This window comes from Pongo pygmaeus, chromosome 19 (assembly GCF_028885625.2).
Source record: "Pongo pygmaeus isolate AG05252 chromosome 19, NHGRI_mPonPyg2-v2.0_pri, whole genome shotgun sequence".
Classification (NCBI taxonomy): Eukaryota; Metazoa; Chordata; class Mammalia; order Primates; family Hominidae; genus Pongo; species Pongo pygmaeus.
In genome coordinates this window covers 76,873,837-76,897,339 of record NC_072392.2, presented here as the reverse complement: position 1 = coordinate 76,897,339, position 23,503 = coordinate 76,873,837, and the positions used below count along the sequence as shown (strand labels likewise).

Here is a 23,503-nt window from a genome sequence, read left to right as displayed (position 1 = left end):
ACTTTGGGAGGCTGAGGCAGGCGGATCACAAGGTTAGGAGTTCAAGACCAGCCTGGCCAATATGGTGACACACTTTCTCTACTAAAAATAAAAAATTAGCCAGGTGTGGTGGCACGTGCCTGTAGTCCCAGCTACTTGGGAGGATGAGACAGGAGAATTGCTTGAACCTGGGAGGCGGAGGTTGCAGTGAGCCGAGATCGTGCCACTGCACTCCAGCCTGGGCAACAGAATGAGACTTCATCTCAAAATAATAATAATACTACTACTAATAATAATAGTTTGAAAAATTAGAAACAACCCCAATGTCCTTTGATGGATGTATGGTTAAATATATTGTAGTACGTCCATACCATGGAATACTACTCAGCAATAAAAAGGCACACACAACTTGGATGAACATCAAGGAAATTATCCTGAGTGAAAAAAGCCAATCTCAAAAGGATGGACATACATTGCATGATGCCATTTACATAATACCGTGAACTAACAGAGAGGTGGAAAACAGATTGTGATTGCCAAGAGTTAGGCTTGAGGGTCTGAGGTGACTGTGGCTAAAGGATGGCACAAGAGTGTCTTTTGATAATAGTGCTTTTAAGTATCTCGAATGTGGTTGTGGTTACACAAAGCTATACATGTGGGAAAAACCGCATGGAGCTATACATATATGTTCGAAAATGAGTGCATGTATAACTGATGAAACCTGCATAGGTTCCATGCATCATCCCAATGTCAGTTTCCTGGTTTTGATATTGTACTCCAGTTATGCAAGATGCTAACATTGGTGGAGACTGGGTGAAGGGTGCAGGAGGCCTCCGTGTTCCTTTATGTGTAACTACCTGTGAATTTTCATTATTTCAAAATAGAAAGTTTAAAAAGTCAGTGCGATGGTTAATTTAAGGTGCCAACTTGACTGAATAGAAACCTGGTAAATCATTATTTTTGGGTGTGTCTGTGAGTGTTTCCAAGGGAGATTAGCATGTAAGTCTGAGTGAACTATGTGGGAAGATCCACTCTCAATGTGGAGAGGCATCATCCAACTTGTTGTGGGTTCAGAGAGAACAAAAACAGGCAAGAGGCGAATATGTCAATCTATCTACTGGAACTAGAATACACTCTTCCTCTCCTGTTCTGGGACAACAACTCTAGGCTCCTTGGCCTTTGTACTCCAAGACTCACACCAGCACCCTTGTCCCCCTTGTGGGTTCTCAGCCTTTGGCCTCGAACTGAGAGTTACACCACCTTCTTCTTGGTTCTGAGATTTTTGGGCTTGGACCAAGCCATGCTACCCGCATCCCAGTGAGGTGGGAGGCAGGCCTTGACTCCAGAGGCGGGGCTTGGACACAGGATCCAACTGAGGACTAGCTAAAACAGGAAAGGGGTGGAAGCAGCTTTCCATAAGACACTCCCACTAGTGTGCCATGTCAGTTTACCATTACCATAGCAACACCTAGGAGTTATCACCCCTTTCCAGGGCAATGACCCAAGGACCCAAAAATTACTATCCTTTCCTATAGGCCGGACATGGTGGCTCACGCCTGTAATCCGAGCACTTTGAGAGGCTGAGGTGGGCGGATCACAATGTCAGGAGTTCAAGACCAGCCTGGCCAATATGGTGAAACCTCGTCTCTACTAAAAATACAAAAATTAGCTGGGCGTGGTGGTGCGTGCCTGTAGTCTCAGCTACTTGGGAGGCTGAGGCAGGAGAATTGCTTCAACCCAGGAGGCGGAGGTTGCAGTGAGCTGAGATCACACCATTGCACTCCAGCCTGGGTGACAGAGTGAGACTCCATCTCAAAAAAAAAAAAAATTACTACTCCTTCACTAGAATTTCTGCACAAACCGCTCCTTAATCTACATGTAATTAAAAGTACGTATAACTATGACTGCAAAACTCTCTGCCTTTGGGGTAGCCCTGTTCTGCAGGAGCAGTCATGGAGCTATAACACTGCCGGAGCTGTAACACTGCTGCTTCAATAAAACTGTCTTCTTCTACCCTACCACTGACTCACCCTTAAATTCTTTCCTGGGTGAAGCCAAGAACCCTCACAGGCTAAGCCCCACTTTGGGGGTTGTCTGCCCTGCTCCACCAGGGTCTCCAGCTTGCAGATGGCCTGTGGTGGGACTTCTTTAGCTTCCCTGATCTTGTGAGCCAATTCCCCAAATAAATCCTCTCCTCTCCTCTCTCTCTCACTCTCTCTCTCTCTGTCCTATTGAGTTTGTCTCTTTGGCAAATGCTCACTAATATAGTTGGGCTGAAAACTAGCATGACCAGTCGTAGCAGGCCTGCAACATTGTCTCACCGTATGTTTTGAGACATTTTCACTGCTGCTGCTCCCTATAAATGAACAGAGTCCATGGAAACTTCAATGAGGCATTCTTTTCCGATTGTGTGTATTCACAGAGGAACTAATGGCATTTGTTCCTTGTGTTTTCTGAACGTTGATGTTGTCATGTGATTTTGTTTTCCATTTTGACAGTGCTGTACTTGTGGCTGGATGATCTCACCCCAGCTTTTCTTCTTCCATGGGATGGTGATGATGGTGTATGTTTTAAAGAGTTCTCTCAGATTTCTCTCTCTCTTTCTCTCGTTAAAACTTCTTTTCATAGTCCCAAATAAAAATGCTCATTGCATCTTTCCTTCTGTCTGCCCCATTTTGGAATGAGAACGTAAAGCCTTTGAGTCCCCTAAATGTAACTTATTCATTTTATGTTCCAAGCTTTATTGAAGCATCTGAAGATGGAGCATTCAGCCACTCAGGAGTGTCTTGAGATTCTAAGCAGCCAAGAAATCCTAGGGCCTTCTCTTGTATCTTTTCCATGGTGAGTAACCTTGTATTCAGTGGAGAAGAGAGAAGGAGACACATCAATTATACAGAACTATTCTTTGGAACGCCTGAATGTCCATTTATCCTTCTCCCTTGGGTGGGGGAAATCACTTAGTCATTACTAATAATGTTAAATAATACAAAATGACAACATGCCGGTACTTTTGAATACTGACAGAGACCTGGAATGTAACTTTGGCACAACTTTAAAGCCACAGGTCTTCCAGTTTATGTCTTATTGGAACAAATCACTTCCCCTTAGACTCCCACAAAGCCTCAAAGACGATGACAAAAGACAATGTCATTTCCTTCTTGTATGGAGAGAAGAAATAAAGTCAGAGAGCCCCAGGTTTCCCAAATGGAGGACTAGTCAAATTATATGAGAAGAGCAAAATCTGTCTCCTTAACTGGGCCTCTCATTCACCATTTATGGGGTTCTCAGGGCTTTGGTATCAGCTGTGGTCACAATGTTTGATAGTAAGAGAGACATACCTATTCATTTTGGGAGAGAAGATATCTCGTGGTATTTCTGATATAGCGCCTTGAATTCTTGAAGGAAAAAAATTGGTTTATGTCAATGCCAGGGCATTGGTGCTATTACTGAAGTTCTAAATCCCAGGGATGACTTAGAAAAGATTTAAAGACCAAATTCGGTAAGTGGAGGTTTTTTAAAACACCACAGATGGTTTCCCCTCCCCTGGCCTTTTTAAGGGTCATTCCTAAATGAAGCAAACCAACCGCATACTGACTGAATCTTATACCCTTCATCCTTGTACATTCAGCCTTTCTTAATGAATTAAGGGGTGAGGGAAGATGCTACTAGATTATTTTTCTGAAACTGACACATAATTGTTATGTTATGAAACTGACACATAATAGCCTTGCTACCAAGCTGTTTTAGCTGTTTGTTTGATTGTTTGTGCCTATTAGCTTTATTTGCTTTGGATGGTTTCTCTTTTAACGACTGTTACATTTCATGTGATCTGACTCTAGCTGTTTAGGGATCTTTCTGAGACTGTCTCTAGGCTGAACACGGACAAACTCTGTGTGTGACTGGGAGTATAACATGAGTGCCCACGTGCCTGCCAGTCTATCTCAGATGCCCTGCGGTCATAGTGGGGTTTGCGATCAACAAGCCTCTTCAGAATGCCCTGGTTTTCCATGGTGATTCTCACTAGCTCGCGGTTCCTTGCTTCTCTGTTTAAGCTGAAAAACACAAAACCCCAAGATGGGTGAAGAAGAAAATGCTCATCTTGACGAATGGGGGAGATGAAGTCATGAGATCGTAAATGCCAGACTGTCTAAGTGCAGGGAGTAAACTGTCCTGCTGAGCCCACAGGCCCCTGGGGCAGCCTGTTGGTTCACACTGCACTCGGGGAAACATGCTCCGCATTCGCAGGTTTATATCAGTGGTCCTCAACCCTGTTGCCCATGAGAAGATTCTACTTCATTGATCTGAGGTGAACCGTGCACACTGACATTTTGTTAAAATTCCCCAAGGATTATAGTGTAAAACCAGGATTGAGAACTTCTGGTTGGGGGAAGGTCTCCCTGTGGATAAATCACAAATGGCTGGTGACAAGTTTTGGCTCACCTCACTCCTCTCAGCTTTCAACTTATACCAGAATATACCAGGATATAGAATGGCATCTTGCCCATCTCCTCCCCACCAGCAAATTCTTTCTCTTGCATGCGCTTCTTTTGTATCCCTAATCACACTGCATTGTCATTATTTCCATAAATATCTCCCCTATAAGACCTTGAGTTCTTTGAGGTAAGGAAATATACATCTCATTTCATCTTTATTATTCCTGGTACCTAGCACATAGCAGTTGTTCAGGAAAGATTTCTGGAACTGATTTTAACAATGTCACATCATAGCCCCAGCCACGGTGCTATGGTCCAGATGCCTGTGTCCCCCAAAATTCTTATGTTCAAATCCTAAGCACTAAGGTGATGGCATTAGGGGGTGGGCCTTTGAGAGCTGATTAGATCACCCTAATGGAATTAGTGTCCTTATGAAAGAAGCCTGAGAGAACCCCCTTGCTCCTTCCGCCATGTGAGGTTACAGTGAAAAGATGGCTGTCTATGAAGCAGGCCCTCATCAGATCCCGAATTTACTGGCACCTTGATCTTTGGACTTCCTTGCCTCTAGAACTATGAGAAATAAATTTTTGTTGTTTATAAGCCACCAGTTTATAGCATTTTGCTATAACACCCTATAATGGACTAAGACGCATGGCCACCATTTTATAAAAGTAGGCAGTGCATTCTTGTGACACACTGAATAGGACTCTGAAAAGTCTCTTAGATGAAATAAAAGCTCTTTAATGCTAGAGAAACGTCCCCATTTTTAAAGTTTTCATTCTGTGTAACATGGTCTGTTTGGTTCTCTCTCAAGATAACTTCCCTTAAGTACTCCTCTGGCTTGGGAAAACCTCACACTAAAACCCAAGAGGAAAGCCAATTTTGACTTTTCAAAACTGAAATGAAGACAAAGAACATTACCTCTTGGAAAAATATTCATTCCAGCAATCCACCTTGGCAGGGCCACGATGGGCATTTGCGATTTTCTGACACAGTTGCTTGTTTTCATACTCGATTTTGTTGATTTTCTTTTGTTCACCCTGGTAAGAAACCACACCTCACCATGGTGACACCATCAGTGCACTGCCCCAACACACAATGACTTAGTGTCCCCCTCCTCTGAGATCGTGGAAAAGGGGTGCATTGAAGGCCACAGTGGAGACTGGGAGCAGAACTTAAAAGACTGGGCGGCTGGGCGCGGTGGCTCACGCCTGTAATCCCAGCACTTTGGGAGGCTGAGGCAGGCGGATCACGAGGTCAGGAGACTAAGACCATCCTGGCCAACACGGTGAAACCCTGTCTCTACTAAAAATATGAAAAATTAGCTGGGCATGGTGCCACATGCCTGTAATCCCAGCTACTTCAGAGGCTGAGGCAGGAGAATTGCTTGAATCTGGGAGGCGGAGGTTGCAGTGAGCCGAGATTGTGCACTCCAGCCTGGGCAACAGAGCGAGACTCCGTCTCAGGGGAAAAAAAAAAAAAAGACTGGGGGTGACTTGTGGGGAGGAGGAGTATTAACAAATCTTTGAGTAGATGGGTATTTAGAAGGCTCTGGGAAATTGAACCTCTTTAGGAAACAGACTGGAAGTCAATAAAACACATCTGCACATCTGCAAGCAGCAAGAAAAAATACCTGTAGTTTGCTCAATTTTAAAATGTGATTTGTGTGCGCCACTGGAGGTTTGGTATCAACAGTAGGCTTCACTAGAGAAGGGGGATAAAAGGGAACAATGTTACATCACAGGAATTCCAGTAGCGGCCTCAGAAAACCAGCACCAGACAATGTCCTTGACTAATGAACAATTTTGAATTAGGACCTTAATGCGACTCAGGAAGTTTGGTTTGATTTATCAGATGAACATCTCTGGAGAGTTTTGAGCAGAAACAAAAGAATAGTGAAAGTAAAATTTACAGAGATAAATGTCCTTTTAATCCAATGAAAGAGCCTCTCTTCCAATCTTTTTCCAATATTATTAGCCTGTCTATTGGCTTCTAAAGTCTTATCCTCTTTCTAACGTACTTCGGCTTTAAGGAGTTTAAAGGAGTATTTCCATCCAGTGAACTCCCTGGTGGAAGATACATTTTGTTATTGGTGTTAATGCCCTCTTCCCCAAACTCAGCAGATAAGGCCATATCATCCCAAAGCTGTGACCTGGTCTGGTTTACTGTCGATCTCTTTATGGGGTACCATTCCAAAATCCCTAATAGCAGTGTCCAGCCCAAACTGCCCACATACCTATTTGTATTCTATTCTTGTGAGATACGTAGTGGCCAAAGTCCAGTTTCTTTCTGAAGGTTGTGCTTTGCCTGTGATTAGAGACGATAACAGGGTAGGCCAGATAATCCAGGGAATTGTTCATCTTCTCTTCCTAGTCTCACTTCAGAAATGAGGTACCCAGACTCCTGTGTGACGTGCCTAGCTGTCCCCATGACAAGCTGTCATAGTTACCCAGTTATGACATCAGGGACAGGTCCCGGGAAGGGAGTAGGAGCAGCAGAGCATGGCTGGCTGCCTCTGGGCTTGTGTTTTTAATGCTAACCTAGGCTCAAGTCAAGATGAAGGTCAAGGAACTCGAAAGCTTTCCCACCTGCTTAGAATGCAGATGCTGCCAGCCAACACCAGAAGGAAAGAAGTGGTGCACTGGGAGGGGTGGGCAGGCACGGGGTGGGGTGAGGGATACAGAAATTCCAGCCTTGGTTACACATCTTGGGCTATCAGCTAAGTAGTCTCCACTGCAACAGCTCCCCTGAAGGTGCAAGACCACAAGTTTCGGGGGAGGAGAAAGTTGACCCTAATGATAATCTGATCCAATTCCTTTTGCAAATGAGGAAACTGAAGGCCACAGCAGCAGCAATGTTACTCAAGAACAAAGTTGGTGGCAGGGCTAGGCTCAGGATGTGGGGTTCCTGAATTCAAGGCCAAATTTGCCCTTTTGCAGGAAGGGAAGTGCCAGTTTTTCATGGCAGTAGGGGAGGGCGGCTTTCCTCCAGTACAGAGACTATCTTTTGTACTTACTGGGAGTTCAGGAAATGCTGAGTGGCTTATGGTGGGCTGGCATCTGCTCCAGGAAGGGCTGCAGGAGTCTGATTTATCTCCACCCCAGCACAGGGTATAGCACCCACTGGGTGCTCAACGCATTTGTTGATGGACCAACACTTATTGAGTGCTTGCCATGCAGTGCTGGGTGCCTTCTTTGAATGTCACGTTTAACCCTTCCAGCAACCTTAGAATTAGGTACTATTACTATCCCCCCCCACTTTTTTTTTTTTTTTTTTTTCTGCAAACAGGCTCAGGTTAAGTAATTCCTCAGAATTCCAAACCTGACTGCTTTTAAGCACGGCGATGACTGACAATGAATGTTGAAAGCAGATGCGCCCCAGAGTAGGGCTTCTTAGACTTTGACCTTCGTAGGGACTTCCTGGGGTCCGTAAAATGTCCACTCCGATCCAGCAGGGCTGGGCTGGGACGGGGATTCTGTCAAGCGCCTGGGTGGTGCCTCCACAGCAGGCAGCCACTCACGAGCCGAACCCGGCGGTCCGTGTAATCCTGAAAGACTGAAGCGACCCCTAGGTGTACCCCCGCCACAGAAATGTTTATTGGGCCCTGCATTTAATTCAGGGAAGGAAGTTACCGCGCTTCCCAGTTTACAAAGATACACAAACGGCCTGGACCGGGATGGGGCGAGGACACCTGAGACTCGAGGGCGGTGGCGTCTTCCCCCCGGGACGCGCCCAGGAGTGGCGCGCGGGGCCGCCGCGTCACGGCGCCCGCGCTCCGCAGCTCCCGGAGCCCGGCGGGCCCGCCCCAGGGGCGGGACGGGGCGGCTCCCGGCGCGAGCCCCCGCCCAGCTGACCCGCCGCTCTCCGCCTCGCTTGCTACTGCCGGGCGTGCAGGGCCCCGCCGCCGCCATGTCGGGCTCGTTCGAGCTCTCGGTGCAGGATCTCAACGACCTGCTCTCGGACGGCAGCGGCTGCTACAGCCTCCCGAGCCAGCCCTGCAACGAGGTCACCCCGCGGATCTACGTGGGCAACGCGTGAGTCCCCTTCGCGAGCCCTGCCCCGCCGTCCCTCTCGGGACGCCCCGCCCACCCGAGGCTGGGGTCGGGGTGTCGCGAGTCTTGGGTTGGGGGAGCCCGGGCGCGATCGCCCGTCCGGGAGCCACAGCGGGGGCTTGGGAGGGGGCTGGAGTCGACGCCTACTCCCGCGCGTGGGGCCAAGGAACTGGAACCCTGCCTGGCCGGGCGCGGCCCTTCCCCGTGGCGGGGTGCACGGAGCCCGGGGGGCGCCTGCCCGGGTCCTCAGCAGCCACCTGCTTGGGGCTTGGCCTTGGGCGGGGTTGGGGCTACCATGTTCACTTAACAGGTGGCCCTCGGTCGCCCGGCCGGTCTCCTGCCCGCGCGTCATGTGACAGCTGCCTGGTTCTGCAGTGAGGTCACCGCGGAATGTCTGCCTTCGCCGCCATGGCAACGGGCCGACGTCACAATTCGGGCATGGAATTTTCCCGGCCCGGCAGTCCCGGATCAGGGAACCTAAACACCCCCAACGAGCGAGTCCGGGGAGCTGGGCCAGGATTTCCAGGCCCCCCACCTTCCAGATGTGGTTTGATTTACAGGAGATTCTGGAACGGTCCAGTGATAACCCCACTAAGGACCTGAGCCACCACCTGGAAAAGGCTCTTGACCTTTCACCCCCGGTCTCTGTCACCCAGGCTGGAGTGCAATGGCGAGATCTCGGCTCACTGTAACCTCTGCCTCCTGGGTTCAAGCAATTCTCCTGCCTCAGCCTCCCGAGTAGCTGGGATTACAGGCACCCACCACCACGCCTGGCTAATTTTTGTATTTTTAGTAGAGACGGGGTTTCACCATATTGGCCAGGCTGGTCTCTTGGCCAGGCTGGTCTCAAACTCCTGACCTCGCGATCCGCCCGCCTCGGCCTCCAAAATTGCTGGGATTACAGGCGTGAGCCACCGCACCCCGCCAGTAAGAAATTTTTTTTTTTAATTTAAATTTAAAAATTTTTTTCTAGTAAGAATGTCTAATCAGCAGGAGAGAACCAGTGTTAACATTCTGAGATGTGAAACAGGAGCCACAAGAAAGAATAGATTAGCATGCCTGTACAGCCTTGGAAAGGCTCAGGTTGGATTTTCATGAGACTCTGAGGACCCAGTTACCAAAATCCTAAGCTTCATGGCTCAGCCCAAGAATGGCATGTTGAAAACTCAAAACTAACCCTCCTCCCGTTTTACAGAGGAGGAAATGGTGGCTCAGAGTGTGTGAGGGACTACAAGGACAGGGTCAATGTCTTGTTCATGTATGTATTTCCTGACCTCCACTATGACCTGCTGTTTAGCCTGCCAAGGACTGCCACAGAAATGGGGGTCATCGTGGAACTAGAAGGGGTCCATCAGGCCCCAGCCTCATGGGGACAGTTCTCATCCATTCCATCATTCATTCAGCAGTCTGAGCACCTGCTTTATGTCAGGCACTGTACAATGTTCATTCATAGTAGGGATAGTAATAATGATAATAGTACATTTTTTGAATGTTGAATTATTAATAGTATTAGAGGCCTGGCGCGATGGCTCACGCCTGTAATCCCAGCACTTTGGGAGGCCGAGGCAGGCGGATCACCTGAGGTCAGCAGTTCGAGACCAGCCTGACCAACGTGGTGAAACCCTGTCTCTACTAAAAATACAAAAATTAGCTGGGCATGGTGGCCAGTGCCTGTAATCCCAGCTACTCGGGAGGCTGAGGCAGGAGAATCATTTGAACCCGGGAGGTGGAGGTTGCAGTGAGCCAAGATCGCACCATTGCACTCCAGCTGGGCAACAAGAGTGAAACTCCATCTCAAGAAAAAAAAAAGTATTAGAGAAGGGAGATGAATGGGAGTGACTCTTCAAAGTGTTTTTTTCTATCAGCCACTGCTTCACAGTCTTGTGCGGTGTCCTAAGCAGGAATAAACAGAGTCCCACAGTGTCAGCCAAAGGCTTCAGGAATTGGAAAGCTCTAGAGACACCCTTCCTCTTGCCCCAAGCAGCAGGCAGGCCTTGTTAGCCTCAGGAATCCCACTTGCTTGGGCAGCTTGGCCTTTCAGCTGTCATCACTTCCCAAGTGGAAACCAAGGTTGTACACGTCTGGTGTCGCCAGAGTGGCAATTGCTGATGGCCACTGTAGAAAATACATCCCTTGCCCTCTAAGCACCTCTGACCTTGACTTGGCCAGGGGTGTGGGGGTTCCTCAACAGGGAGGACCAGTAAGCACCAAGCACCAAGAGGACTTGGGCTCCATCCCCTTAACAAAATCGGGGCCGCAGCAACGTCCTCACAAGGCAGAGCCAGAGCCTGTGTGAGCCACATGTGCCAGGCCTTGGGAGTTTTGCAGCAGATGTGGGCATGAGGGGCAGAGTGAGGTGGAAGATAGAGCAGGGCTGGATGTCGGGAGAAAGGAGGTCTTCTCGCAGATCTGCCACCAGCAGCACATGGGGCCTGTGCCCGTCCCTCTGCCCATCCTGTTGGGCCTGAGTTCCAGCTCTGTTAAGCAGGGATATTGCCATCCTTGTTCCTCACAGGGCTGCTCGCAGTGGGCAAACAAGATCACATAGGAGGTGGCATTTTATAAAGTATAAACTGCCATTTGGACTGGGATGTTTTGTGAGATGAAATAAAGGGGCCTTTTCACCATTCAGACCAATTATTATTTTAATTTTAATTTAATTTTATTTTATTTTTCGAGACGGAGTCTCACTCTGTCACCCAGGCTAGAGTGCAATGGCACAATCTCGGCACACTGCAACCTCCACCTCCCGGGTTCAAGTGATTCTCCTGTCTCAGCCTCTGTAATTCCAGAGTAGCTGGGATTACAGGCATGTACCACCACACCCAGCTCACTTTTGTATTTTTAGTAGAGATGGGGTTTCACCATGTTGGCCAGGCTGGTCCCGAACTCCTGACCTCAGGTGATCCACCTGCCTCGGCCTCCCAGAGTGCTGGGATTACAGGTGTGAGCCACCGCACCCGACCTTAGATAAATTATTTTGTAACCTCCCATAGTTCTGTTGGGGCCACTTACTCCCCAAGTACTAAATCACCCAAAAGAGCTTTGGAAATGTAGCCAGTGGAATGTGGCAGGTAGGATCCCTCTGGGGGCAGGGAGGGGGCTGCCTGGCACGTGACAAATTTATTCTTCTGCACTTATTCACCGCTTATTTATTCAGCACCTACTATGTAGCAGGTGCTATAGCAGATGGTGGGGAAACAGACTTTAAGCAGACATGGTTCCTCTCTCAAGGAGCTCACAGCCTGGATGTCTAAACACAGAAGCACAATCAAGCATTAGAATCATAGTGCTCACTACCGTGTCTGGCTCTGTCAACGGAATAGCCCATTTAATACTCATAACAACCTCAAGGAGAAGGCACTGTTATCCCCATTTTACAGAGAGGGAAACTGAGGCACAGAAAGGTTAAATGGCTTGCTTAAGGTTGCCTGGCTAGTACCTGGGCTGGATGCAGACCCAGTTAGTCTGGTCCCAGAGCCCATTTGTAACCAGTTGGCTATGTACACCCCCACCACAGCTTAGGGAACATGGGGCCAAATGGAATGGAGGGGAGACAAACACTGCAGAGGGTGTGAAAGATGAGAGGGCACATTTCTCCAGAGAAGGTGGGCAAGAGCATTCCAGACAGAGGGGACAGCATGGCTGTGAAACCACCAGTCTATTTGGGGAAGCTGCTGGCAATTCTATATGGCCAGAGTGAGGGAAGAGGTAATAAGATGAGGCAGGAGAAGCTGGCAGGGGCCAGAGCATGGAGGGTTTCTTTGCTTTGCCAAGAGGCTTAAATCCTTCTCCATCTTCCTCCCCCTGGGGTTGCCATTTGGTTGGTTAATCATCCCCACCACTGTCTCCTGTCCAGGTCTGTGGCTCAGGATATCCCCAAGCTGCAGAAACTAGGCATCACCCATGTGCTGAACGCGGCTGAGGGCAGGTCCTTCATGCACGTCAACACCAATGCCAACTTCTACAAGGACTCCGGCATCACATACCTGGGCATCAAGGCCAACGACACACAGGAGTTCAATCTCAGCGCTTACTTTGAAAGGGCTGCCGACTTCATTGACCAGGCTTTGGCTCAAAAGAATGGTAAGGGACCTCCCACCAGGAAAAGATGGGAGGCAGCTCTGACTGGACTGTCCCTCCGGAAAACAGGCCCACAACAGGTCTCTTCTTGGAAACCCCCTTGTTTCCCATCTTCTGGGGTGAATGACAGAGCTGTAGGTCTCTCTCTGCTCACCTGGCTGCCTGTCAAGTGGCCCCATGTGTCAGAGGATGTGCAACTCATTCACACCGTGGCAGCCCCAGGGTCCTTGCGTTTGATTGTACTTTGGCTAGAGGTTGGTTTCCGGTTGCTTACACATCCCCCATTCAAACAGCTGTAACGGTGAGGAAGATGTGTTAATGTGTTAATGTGCATGGCAAGAAGTCCTGAGGTGAAGGAGCATGGGGCTGGTTGATTAAGGGGCTGCTTGATTCAGCAGCTCCATGGTGGCATCTGGACCAGGCCCTTTCCCTTTCTCTCTTCTGCCACCTCAGTGTTGGGTGCTCCCGTCATGGTCCCAAGATGGGATCCGGTCACCACATCCAAGCAGGACAAAGTACAGCAGATGAGGCACTGCAGCCATCTCTTCCTACTTTTTTTTTCCTCTTCTCTCTCTCTCTCTTTTTTTTTTTTGAGATGGAGTTTCACTCTCGTTGCCCAGGCTGAAGTGCAATGGCACGATCTTGGCTCACCGCAACCTCCACCTCCCAGGTTCAAGCGATTCTCCTGCCTCAGCCTCCCAAGTAGCTGGGATTACAGGCATGTGCCCCCACGCCTGGCTAATTTTGTATTTTTAGTAGAGATGAGGTTTCACCATGTTGGTCAGGCTGGTCTCCAACTCCCGACCTCAGGTGATCCACCTCCCTCGGCCTCCCAAAGTGCTGGGATTACAGGCATGAGCCACCGCGCCTGGCCACTCTCTCTCTCTTTTTTAAAGAGACAGGGTCTTGCTATGTTGTCTAGACTGGTCTCCAACTCCTGGGCTCAAGCAATCCTCTCACCTCAGCCTCCTGAGTAGCTGGGACTACAAGCACGTGCCACCATGCCCGGTCTCTCTCTTTAAGAACAAGTAAAACATTTCCCAGAAACACCACTCACATCTCATTGGCTAGAGATTCACGTGACTGCTTGGCAAGGAGAAAAGGGGTAGCTGTGGTCGGCTTAGGTAGGCAGTCAGCAAACCACAGCCCCCCTGGCCAAATCTTTCAGCCACTTACAAAACACTTCCTGTAGCCCCCAAATATAAGATAAGACTGAAGGAGAACTACCAAGGCGCTGGCAGTCACCAAGGCATTCCAGCAAGAAACCCTAGAAGGCCACAAAGCAGACATCAGCTGAGCAGGCTGGGCCACTTGCCCTTTCTCCCTTTCTGCTTTTAGCTGTTTCTCTCAGCTCCTCCCTTTACCTCTTCCTCCCTCCACACCCCAAACCCTCCCAGCGGAGGGGACCCCCATGAGGTGTGAACAGCCTTGGCTCTACTACACTGATGATTCTTGGGCCCAGCAGGCTCACTGTCTGAATGATTTCCAGTAAACAGAATTTTCTAGACCACTGGACAGTGAACGCTCAGGGCTCAGAGAGAAGCTTTACTGCGGAGTATCTGCAGACTTTGCTTACAGGCCCCCTCATGGTCCTTTCTGGTCACTGTCACCCCCCGACCCTGCTCACCCCCTCCACTCCAGCTGTACTGAGTTCCTCACCCTGTGTAAACATAGGCTGGGCGAAGGGGAAGGATTTTGTTATTCTCATGTAATAGCAATTGGTTATTCATTCAGGGAATTTCAAGCTCTCTGACTTTGTTTCCTCTTTCCAAACAACTAGGAACATGCCCTTTTTTTGACCTGTCTCAGTCCAGGTGTGCTGGGTCTTCAGTCTGAAAAGTTCTCTCTGCCTCTCCCTACCCCTTCCTCTGGCAAACTCCACCGTGTCCTTGGCATGGTGTCCTCTCTTCCATGAAGCCTGTCCTCAGGCTGGGTCCACTTTGTTCCTTGTCTGTCTCCTTAGCACCTGATGTAGCATGAGGCACATAGTAGGTACACTGCAAATGATTAATGAGCAAGTGATGAAGAATTCCGTGGGCTCTAATGCCAAGTATAAATGCTTCTAAGAATGAATGGCAAAGTGAGTCTACAGAAACATGCTGGCCTCCGACAGTGTGTGGGGCCCAGGGACCCATCACTGAGAGCTGGGTGGGATGGCTGAGGGTGCTCAAGAGGGAGCAGTCACTTCCAGCTGGGAAAACAGCTTCATGGAGGAGGTGGCATCTGGGCTGAGCCTAGAGGAATGGGAGGTTGAACTGGCCCCTTTCCCAGTAGGCTCTGTGTGCACTGGGCATGCAGAGTATGTTCTAGATGGTAAGGTGGCTGCTCTGCAGAGGGTCTCATTCCTAGGGTGGGGCAGGGGAAGCCCCACTCTGAATATTTCGGGCATACAGGCCAGAGGGTGAATGGGCAAGAAAGTGGAGGACTCCTGCTTCCTGATTTGGAAGGCATTGGGAAAATAGAGTGGTGTTTTTGGGGGTAGGGTGATAGGAGCAGAAGAGACTCTGTTGGACTCTGGGCGAGCAGATTCCTTGCCAAACAATGGCCTTACAGAGGTGGTAGTAGGTAATAATTCACTCAGCTAATCAGCGAATATTTATTGAGCACATAGTGTATGCTAGAGATTGTAACGCATCCAAAAATCAATGCCCCACATTTCTTGCCTTTTTTTTTTTTGAGACGGAGTCTCGCTCTTGTCACCCAGGCTGGAATGCAGTGGCTCAATCTCAGCTTACTGCAACCTCCACCTCCCAGGTTCAAGTGATTCTCCTGCCTCAGCTTTCTGAGTACCTGGGATTACAGGCGTGTGCCACCATGCCCAGCTAATTTTTTATATTTTTAGTAGAGACGGGGTTTCGCCATGTTGGCCAGGATGGTCTTGAACTCCTGACTTCAGGGGATCCACCCACCTCGACCTCCCAAAGTGTTGGGATTATAGGTGTGAGCCACCATGTCCGGCCATTTCTTGCTCTTAAAGAATTCATCCTCTGGGAGAGAAAAGTCGATCTGCGCATGTCTGGCAATGACACAGGACCAGGGCTGCTGTAGTTGAGGGTGTACTAGGTGCCATCAGAGGTTGCCCAGTATTGGGTAACATTTATTGAGTGCACATGGATGCCAGGTGCTAACCTAGAGGATTCATGTGTCATCTCCTTTAATCTTCTAACCACCTTGTGCAATGGGTACTATTGGCCAGATAAGAAAACTGAGGCACCTTGAGGTTAGGTGGATCATGAGTTAATAACCAGTGTATTGGTCAGGATTCTCTAGAAAAAACAGAACCAATAGAATATACAGTTGGTCCTCCATATCCGTGGGTTCACATCTGTGGATTCAACTAACTGCAGTCTGAAAAATATTGAAAACAACATAAAAAGATGTTATGTCTGTACTGAACATGTACAGACTTTTTTTTCTTGTCATTATTCTCTAGATGATACAATCTAATAAATGTTTACATTGTCTTGGGTATCATAAGTCATCTGGAGATGATTTAAAGTATAGGGGAGGATTTGCTGTGCAGAGGTTATTTGCATATATGATGTCATTTTATAATCAGGGACTTGAGCATCTGTGGATTTGGGTATCGGCAGGAGGTCCTGGAACTAATCTGCCCTGTGGATATTGAGAGATGGTGTCTATTTATATATATATATATATATATACACACGCACACACACACTATGTTAAAATAACCCCATCTCTACTAAAAGATACAAAAAAATTAGCTGGGCATGGTGGCATGCTCCTGTAGTCCCAGCTACTTAGGAGGCTGAGGCAGGAGAATTGCTTGAACCTGGGAGGCAGAGGTTGAAGTGAGCCAAGATCACGCCACTGCACTCCAGCCTGGGCAACAAGAACGAAACTCCATCTCAAAAAAAAAGAAGCAAAACACTACCAGTACCCTGGAAAGCACCCCCACTCTCTATGCTCCACCACCCCCATCCCCAGCTCCCAGGGCCTCTGCCATGCAGGCTTTTTTTTTTTTTTTTTGAGACAGTCTCGCTCTGTCACCCAGGCTGGAGTACAATGGCACAATCTCAGCTCACCGCAACCTCTGCCTCCTGGGTTCAAGCAATTCTCTGGCCTCAGCCTCCTGAGTAGTTGGGATTATAGGCTCACGCCACCACACCCGGCTATTTTTTTGTATCTTTAGTAGAGACAGGGTTTCACTATGTTGGCCAGTCTGGTCTCGAACTCCTGACCTCGTAATCCACTTACCTTGGCCTCCCAAAGTGCTGGGATTACAGGCGTGAGCCACTGTGCCCAGCCCCTTGCAGGCTTCTGACAGCACAGATGGGTTTTGCCCACTTTCCTACTCTGTGGGCTCATCCACCTCATATGTGTGTGCTGCCTCCGTGTTGCTTCTGCTAAGTGACAGGCTGGTCATTCTTTGTATTTATCCTTTCTACTGTGGATGGGCCTTTGGGGGTTTCTAACTGCGGGCCATGATGTACAGTGCTGCCTATGAACATTCTGGCCCATGTCTGTGAATGTGAATGCATATCTCTATTGGACCTGGGCCTGGGAGTGGGATTGCTGGGCCAGAGGGGATGCACGTGTTCAGCTTGAGGAGATACCGCCGTGCCGCACAGCTTTCCAAAGTGGTTGTGCCAATTCACGCCCCAGCTCCCCCAGCCACGCAGAAGAGTTCTAGTTGCCCCATATCTTCACCAGCACTTTGGGTTTTCCATCCTTTTCATTTTAGCCATTCTGGTGGGCACACAGTGGCATGACATTGTGCTTTTAAGTGGCACTTCACGGAAGAGTCTTGACCAACGCCATGGTGTGATGGGACGCCCCCAGCTCACGGCGTCTCCCCTGTTTCTTACAGGCCGGGTGCTCGTCCACTGCCGGGAAGGTTACAGCCGCTCCCCAACGCTAGTTATCGCCTACCTCATGATGCGGCAGAAGATGGACGTCAAGTCTGCCCTGAGCATCGTGAGGCAGAACCGTGAGATCGGCCCCAACGATGGCTTCCTGGCCCAGCTCTGCCAACTCAATGACAGACTAGCCAAGGAGGGGAAGTTGAAACCCTAGGGCACCCCCGATGCCTCTGCTCGAGAGGTCCACGGGGGAGGCCGTGGGCAAAGGTGTCCCGAGCTGCCATGTTTAGGAAACACACTGTACCCTGCTCCCAGCATCACAAGGCACTTGTCTACAAGTCTGTCCCAACACAGTCCTGGGCCACTTTCCCCACCCTGGGGAGCACATAAAGAAGCTTGCCAAGGGGGGCGTCCTTGCTCCCCAGTTGTCCTGTTTCTGTAACTTACGATGTCTTTTCCCTGAGATGGGGGCTCAGAGGGGGAAGGCCTGTGGCCTGCATGCTTCCCGATGGCCCAGGGCAGGAGGTGTGTGGAAGTGTAAGGCCTAGGACGCTCACAGAGGTCCCTCATGACCTCCCTTCCCCAACTCCCGAATCCTCTCTTGAGTGGGGACCTCAACACCTTGAGCCCTAGTAAAGGAACTATGCAAATGCAGGCCACTCTCCCCACCACGTCTGTGCCCCGCACTGTCCCCACAGCCTTCCACACCCTGTGCATAGGCAGCCGTCTCACGTCTTGAGGTCTGAAGCTGGGGCGGGGGTGTCTGTCAGTTATTAGTGGATGGAGATTCCCACAGCAAGGCTGCATTTGAATGATTTCCTTAGGATGAATGGTCCCTACACAAAGAGGCCTTGTGTGGGCAAACCTGGAGAACCCTCCTAAATCCATAGAGTTTTCAAAATGTGAATCTTTGGAAGCCTTGAGTTCAGAATCTGCTGCTCTGGAATATTTCCCTTCGATCTTATCTCAGTCACTTCATTTTTGAGAAGAGCAATGCCTTGGGCATGCTTTTTTTTTTTTTCTTTTTTAGAAAACAGGGTGTTGAAGTCCAACCTATTTAAAAACCCCACCATTTGGAGAATTACAAGGGTTTTGTCCTGAATTATAGTGTTGGCAAGCCCAAGCCACTCGTGCTAACTGCTTTTTGTCTCGGTTGCTATTCCAAGAACAGAAGGAGGAAGTTGGCCAATTACAGCGTGCGTGCATGGGTGTGTGTGGGGGGTGTGCCTCTCAGAAAGGCGGCCAGAAGACGAGCAGGGAAGTGAAAGGTCCCAGGCACACACCCTGCCCATTGCAAGTCGCTCTTACAGCTCTCTGGTGCCAGCACGGGATCCCTGAAGTGACTCAGCCAGGCAGACATGAGACATGGAGGAGTGTCCAAATCGATCCTTTATTGGTAGAGCAAAAAAAACCAAACACGATAAACCTTTCAAAAGACTTTCAGAGGATGATATTGGAATGCACTAGCCCTCACATGTGTGTGCACATTTGCCAGAATATAAGAGTTTTGTTTTAAACACAGTCTTGTTAGGATTTTACATTATTGTTATTATGGAAAGTGATTGTGATGCTATTTATCTTCAGGGTCACTCTGGGCAAAGAGAAGGTCCTCAGCCACGCCCCCAGCACCTTGCACATAGGTGTCTGATAAAAGTTTAAGAAATTAAACACTTTTTTGAGCACCAAATATATATAGGGCATTGTTCTGGTGGGTGTGTCACGCTCCCAGAAGACTGAATTCATGGTAGGATCACTTGCAAGGCCTTGTGAAGGAGTCTTACCTAAAATGAAAGAAATATCAGGGACTTTTGTTGACTATTTACAACTCAGTTTTACATTGAAATTCAGGCAGTGTTAATATGCCAAGGTAGGGAATGTGCCTTTTTCAGAGTTGGCCAGGAGCTCCTGGCTGGGACACGGAGAAGCAGGTGTGGCGTAAGGCCTCACTCCCGGCTGTGAAGGTCTCTGATCACACAGGAGCAGCCCTGCCCACCCTGGTCATTTGCTGTCCGCTTTTCTCTGCGACCACAGCAGCCCTGAACAAGCAGTATGTGTCTTCTTCTCCAGATAGTGAAAAAGATGTCCAGATAAACCCACCTAAGTGAAATGGCCATCCTCTAAACTGGGTACCTCACTGCACAGCTTCCAGGTAGCCTTCCAACTTAATCTAACTTGAGCCTCACAATAACCCTATAAAGTTAGTAGAGCTTGTTCTTGTATTGTGACCTTTTTAAAAAAAGGAACTGAGGTTCAGAATGATTAAGGGCCTGGCCCCCAGGGTTGTCCAGCTCCATAAGGTGGAGCTGGGCAAGATTTTGGATTTGCTGCTCCCTGAAGCTGGATTCTTTCATACGATACTCTTTCTCAAGAAGGGGGCTCCCTGGGATTTCCAGGTGTACTGCACCTGCCCTCGATCCAGCCCCGGAGAAGCAAGTAAAAAGGGTGGGTCCCTCATAGGCTAGAATGTGCAGCTCTTTCTCCAGGTGGGATGTAGCACCCCGAAGTAGAGCTTTCTGCTCTGCTCCTGGAACAGGCTAGGGAGCTGGGGCTGGGGCTCCCCTCCCATGCCCAGGCAGTGGTCACCCCATGGGACAGGCACAACTACTTACGCAAACACAGCAGGTTGGTGTGGCTGGCTAAGTAGGACCTCTCGAAAGTCTCTGTGGGGGCATGAGGGAGAAAAGGCCATTGGGAGAATTACTGCCTTTACTTTGGGACTACTTTTATGCTGATAACTTGGGATTTCTTGATAGTCCTTCACCCCCGAAACCCCGTGTATTTACTTAACGAGATTTAGCTCTTAGTTCTTCAAGTAAAATTAAAGTCTCTTGTGTAAGAGCCAACACATGCCCAGTTGTGGATGGGAGCTGTTCCTGGACAGCCTTCTACCGCCTGGGAAGTGATGGAACAGGAACTCAGGGTGCCCTTACCCCCTCCCCAGACCTGTTCCCTTTCTTTGACTGACAGAGCGCCATCCAGGCAAAATTAGAGCGCCAAATGGTTTTCTTCTCAATCTTAAAGCACTATACCTTTCCACAGGCTGGTCTGTGTCCCTGCCACTCTGAATTATCCAGAAACCAGTACCTACAAATGAGAGGACTCATCTAGAAGACCTCTAAGGTCCCTTTTGGCCCTGAGGGGTCTCTAATAATCCCCACTTGGAATTCAGCACCGCAAGGAAATTATGGGTATGTGAGTCATAATATGATGGCCAGCAGGTGGCGCTGCCTTCCACCCATGGTGATGGATGGTTCGGAAAGGGAATGTTGGTGCCTTTTGTGCCACAAGTTAAGATGCTACTGTTTTAAAGAAAAAAAAAAAAAAAAAAAAAAAAAGCACTGATCTTCAATATGAAGACATGAGCTTTTCTCGCAGGAAATGTTCTTTTTCACAGAACTGTTATCAGGAATCACTGAAGGGCTAACCGTGATGGTCCTTGCAAGTCAAGGTGTTATCCTGATTGGAAATAGAAGACATTTCAGGTTGAGAGAACAGATTCGTTGGAAGCTTAACTTTTGTTGCCTCTTAACTCCGCCAAATTTTAGGGTAATTTGATTGTGAAAGAGTGAATTTTTCTGGACAGAAAAGGGAGAGCTACCAAATTGTTTTTTTCTTTTTTAAAGGAAGTTTAATGTCCATTGTATCACAAATCAGTGTTAAAACACCAAAACTTTAGCCAAAATAAATGTCTTACATTACAAAGGTATTGTTTTTTTGTCCTTCTTATCATAGTTGATTTTCTTTTACGTTTTTATGCTTAGCTTTTTTTGTTTGGGCTTAGCTTTTATATTTGCTATTTCTAACTTTTTAAAAATAATCTAAAACGTAGCTGTTCTGAGCTAGTTATAGGTTCCATAATGGCACTGTTTATGCAGTAGATATTGATGAACACCTCTCCAGTATCAGAAATGTTCTGGTAGGAATATTCTTAGGTAAAATGGCCCTAATGGTCCTGAATAAAGGAGGTAAGATTTGTGCTTCTAAGAAAGCAGGGGACTAGGGTGTTCATCTCAAGGTAGCCTCACGTGATGACTGGGTGGCATTTTGAGATTTGAGTGATCCTGCAAATGAACAGTCCCTAAACATATCCCCTTCCCCCAGATGCCTTAAATTCCACTATTGGTGCTATGTTCCTTTGAATAAAGAACCTTAGATAAAGTGGGTGCCTTTTCTCCCAGACAGAAGTCTGGGCAGAGAAAAAGCCTCTCGAGGTTCCCATTCCCTCTATCACATGAAGCAATTGGACTTGCTTACTATTTGTCAAGCCTCTGACAACATAATCTTTATGGTTCTACACAAAATCTTAAGGCAGAGTACTAAAATATAAAACAGGTAAAAGTTTTTAAGTATAATTTAAAAAATTTTCATTAAAAATAATACTATATGTACATAGTAATACACTTAAACAATGCAAAAGGCTTATACGGGAAAGTGAGTCACTTGCTCCTTCCATCTCTCTCCCCATAAGCATATCCTTAAAGGAAAATGTCAAGCATATATAAGCACACATATGTGCATACGTGTGTATATACAGAGATATCTCTGCTTTGTTGTTTGTTTGTTTTGCTTAGCTTATACTATGGTTATTGTTTTTATTGTTCTACCCCCTTCATCTTAACAGCTGCATAGCATTCCATTGTGTATGGATGTGTAAATAAAGACAAGGTGATTTGGACGTCCGTCAATGCAGGCTACTGCCTAAAAGCAGAAGTTTGCCCTCCCAATCCAGATATTTCCTTTTTACCACCTACCAGTGGGAGCAAAATCTGTTTTAAAATGCAGTCAATAAGGAGAATCCTCAGTTTCCATTCAGTAGAGATAGGGGTCTCCTCCAGAACCAAGTAAGAGAATGAAACCAGATGACCTTTGAGATTCCTTCCAGATCAAAGATTCTATGATCCCAAGGAGTCAAAGGAGCATAATATACTTTCCAAATTTGGCCTGTCATTCAAAGTCTGGTCCAAATGCCACATCTTACCATAAGGATCCCAGATCCTCCCCATGGGAAAGAGATTGTTCTCTCCTTTGAAGGCCCATAAGAAAATTGTCCTTTTGAAAATGCATCTGGTGAGGCTGTGGAACAACAGGAACTCTTTGTTTCAGTGGGGAATGCAAAATGGTACAGCCACTTTGGAGGACAGTTTGCAGTTTAGTTTCTTGCAAAACTACACATACTTTTATTGCACAATCCAGCAGTCATGCTCCTTGGTATTTATTCAAATGATTTGAAAACTTAACGTTCATATAAAAACCTGCACACAGCTGGGCGTGGTGGCTCATGCCTGTAATCCCAGCGCTTTGGGAGGCTGAGGTGGGCAGATCACTTGAGGTTAGGAGTTTGAGACCATCCTGGCCAACATGGGGAAACCCCTTCTCTACTAAAAATACAAAAATTAGCCAGGTGTGGTGGTGCTCACCTGTAATCCCGCCTACTCGGGAGGCTGAGGCAGGAGAATCACTTGAACCCAGGAGGCGGAGGTTGCAGTGAGCTGAGATCACGGCACTGCACTCCAGCCTGGGAGACAGAGTGAGACTCCATCTTAAAACAAAACAAAACAAAGAACTTGTACAAAATGTTTATACCACCTTTATTAATAATTGCCAGAACTTGAAAGCAACCAAGATGTCCTTCAGTAGATGACAGTAGGTGACTAGATAAACCGTGATACATCAAGACGATGGAGTATTACTCAGTGCTAAAAAAAAAATAAGCTGTTCATGCCATGAAAAGACATGGAGGAACTCCAAATGAATATTACTAAGTGAAAGCAGCCAATCTGAAAAGACTATGTATGGCTATATTCCAACTCTATATGACATCCTGGAAAAGGCAAAAATAAAGGTACAGTAAAAAGATCAGTGGCTGCCAGGGGTTGGGGAAAGTCGGGGAGGGATGAATAGGCAGAGCACATAGTTTTTTTGGACAGTGAAAATACTGCCCATCTGTATGATACTATAATGGTAGATGTATGTCATTATACATTTGTCCAAAGCCACAGAGTGTACAACACTAGTGCTGTGATGTAAAGCATGGACTTCAGGTGGTAATGATATGTCATACAGGCTCATCAATCATAGCAAATGCACCACTCTGGTGGCGGGATGTTGATATCGGGGGCAGCTATACATG

The 23,503-nt window shown here is 47.8% G+C and overlaps 2 protein-coding genes across 3 annotated transcripts; one reads left to right on the top strand and one right to left on the bottom strand.

Moving 5' to 3' along the window:
* Positions 1-2,362: 2,362 nt before the first annotated feature.
* Positions 2,363-6,957, bottom strand: CFAP97D1 (CFAP97 domain containing 1). 2 transcript variants are annotated; one of them, XM_054457778.2, is made up of 6 exons: positions 6,649-6,957; positions 6,046-6,116; positions 5,334-5,452; positions 3,908-4,031; positions 3,318-3,374; positions 2,363-2,829 (listed from the first exon to the last, which is right to left on the bottom strand). In XM_054457778.2, exons 1-5 carry the CDS (start codon positions 6,770-6,772, stop codon positions 3,318-3,320), a joined length of 495 nt encoding a protein of 164 aa, XP_054313753.1. In that variant the 5' UTR covers positions 6,773-6,957; the 3' UTR covers positions 2,363-2,829. The 2 variants fall into 2 exon arrangements, with proteins under 2 accessions (XP_054313753.1, XP_054313754.1); XM_054457779.2 differs by lacking the exon at positions 3,908-4,031 and having other exon boundaries at positions 6,649-6,821.
* A 1,254-nt stretch (positions 6,958-8,211) lies between these two features.
* On the top strand, positions 8,212-21,075 carry DUSP3 (dual specificity phosphatase 3). Its single transcript, XM_054457777.2, has 3 exons — positions 8,212-8,446; positions 12,324-12,550; positions 17,382-21,075. The coding sequence occupies exons 1-3, from the start codon at positions 8,322-8,324 to the stop codon at positions 17,585-17,587; spliced, it is 558 nt and encodes a 185-aa protein (XP_054313752.1). The 5' UTR covers positions 8,212-8,321; the 3' UTR covers positions 17,588-21,075.
* The last annotated feature ends 2,428 nt before the right edge of the window (positions 21,076-23,503 follow it).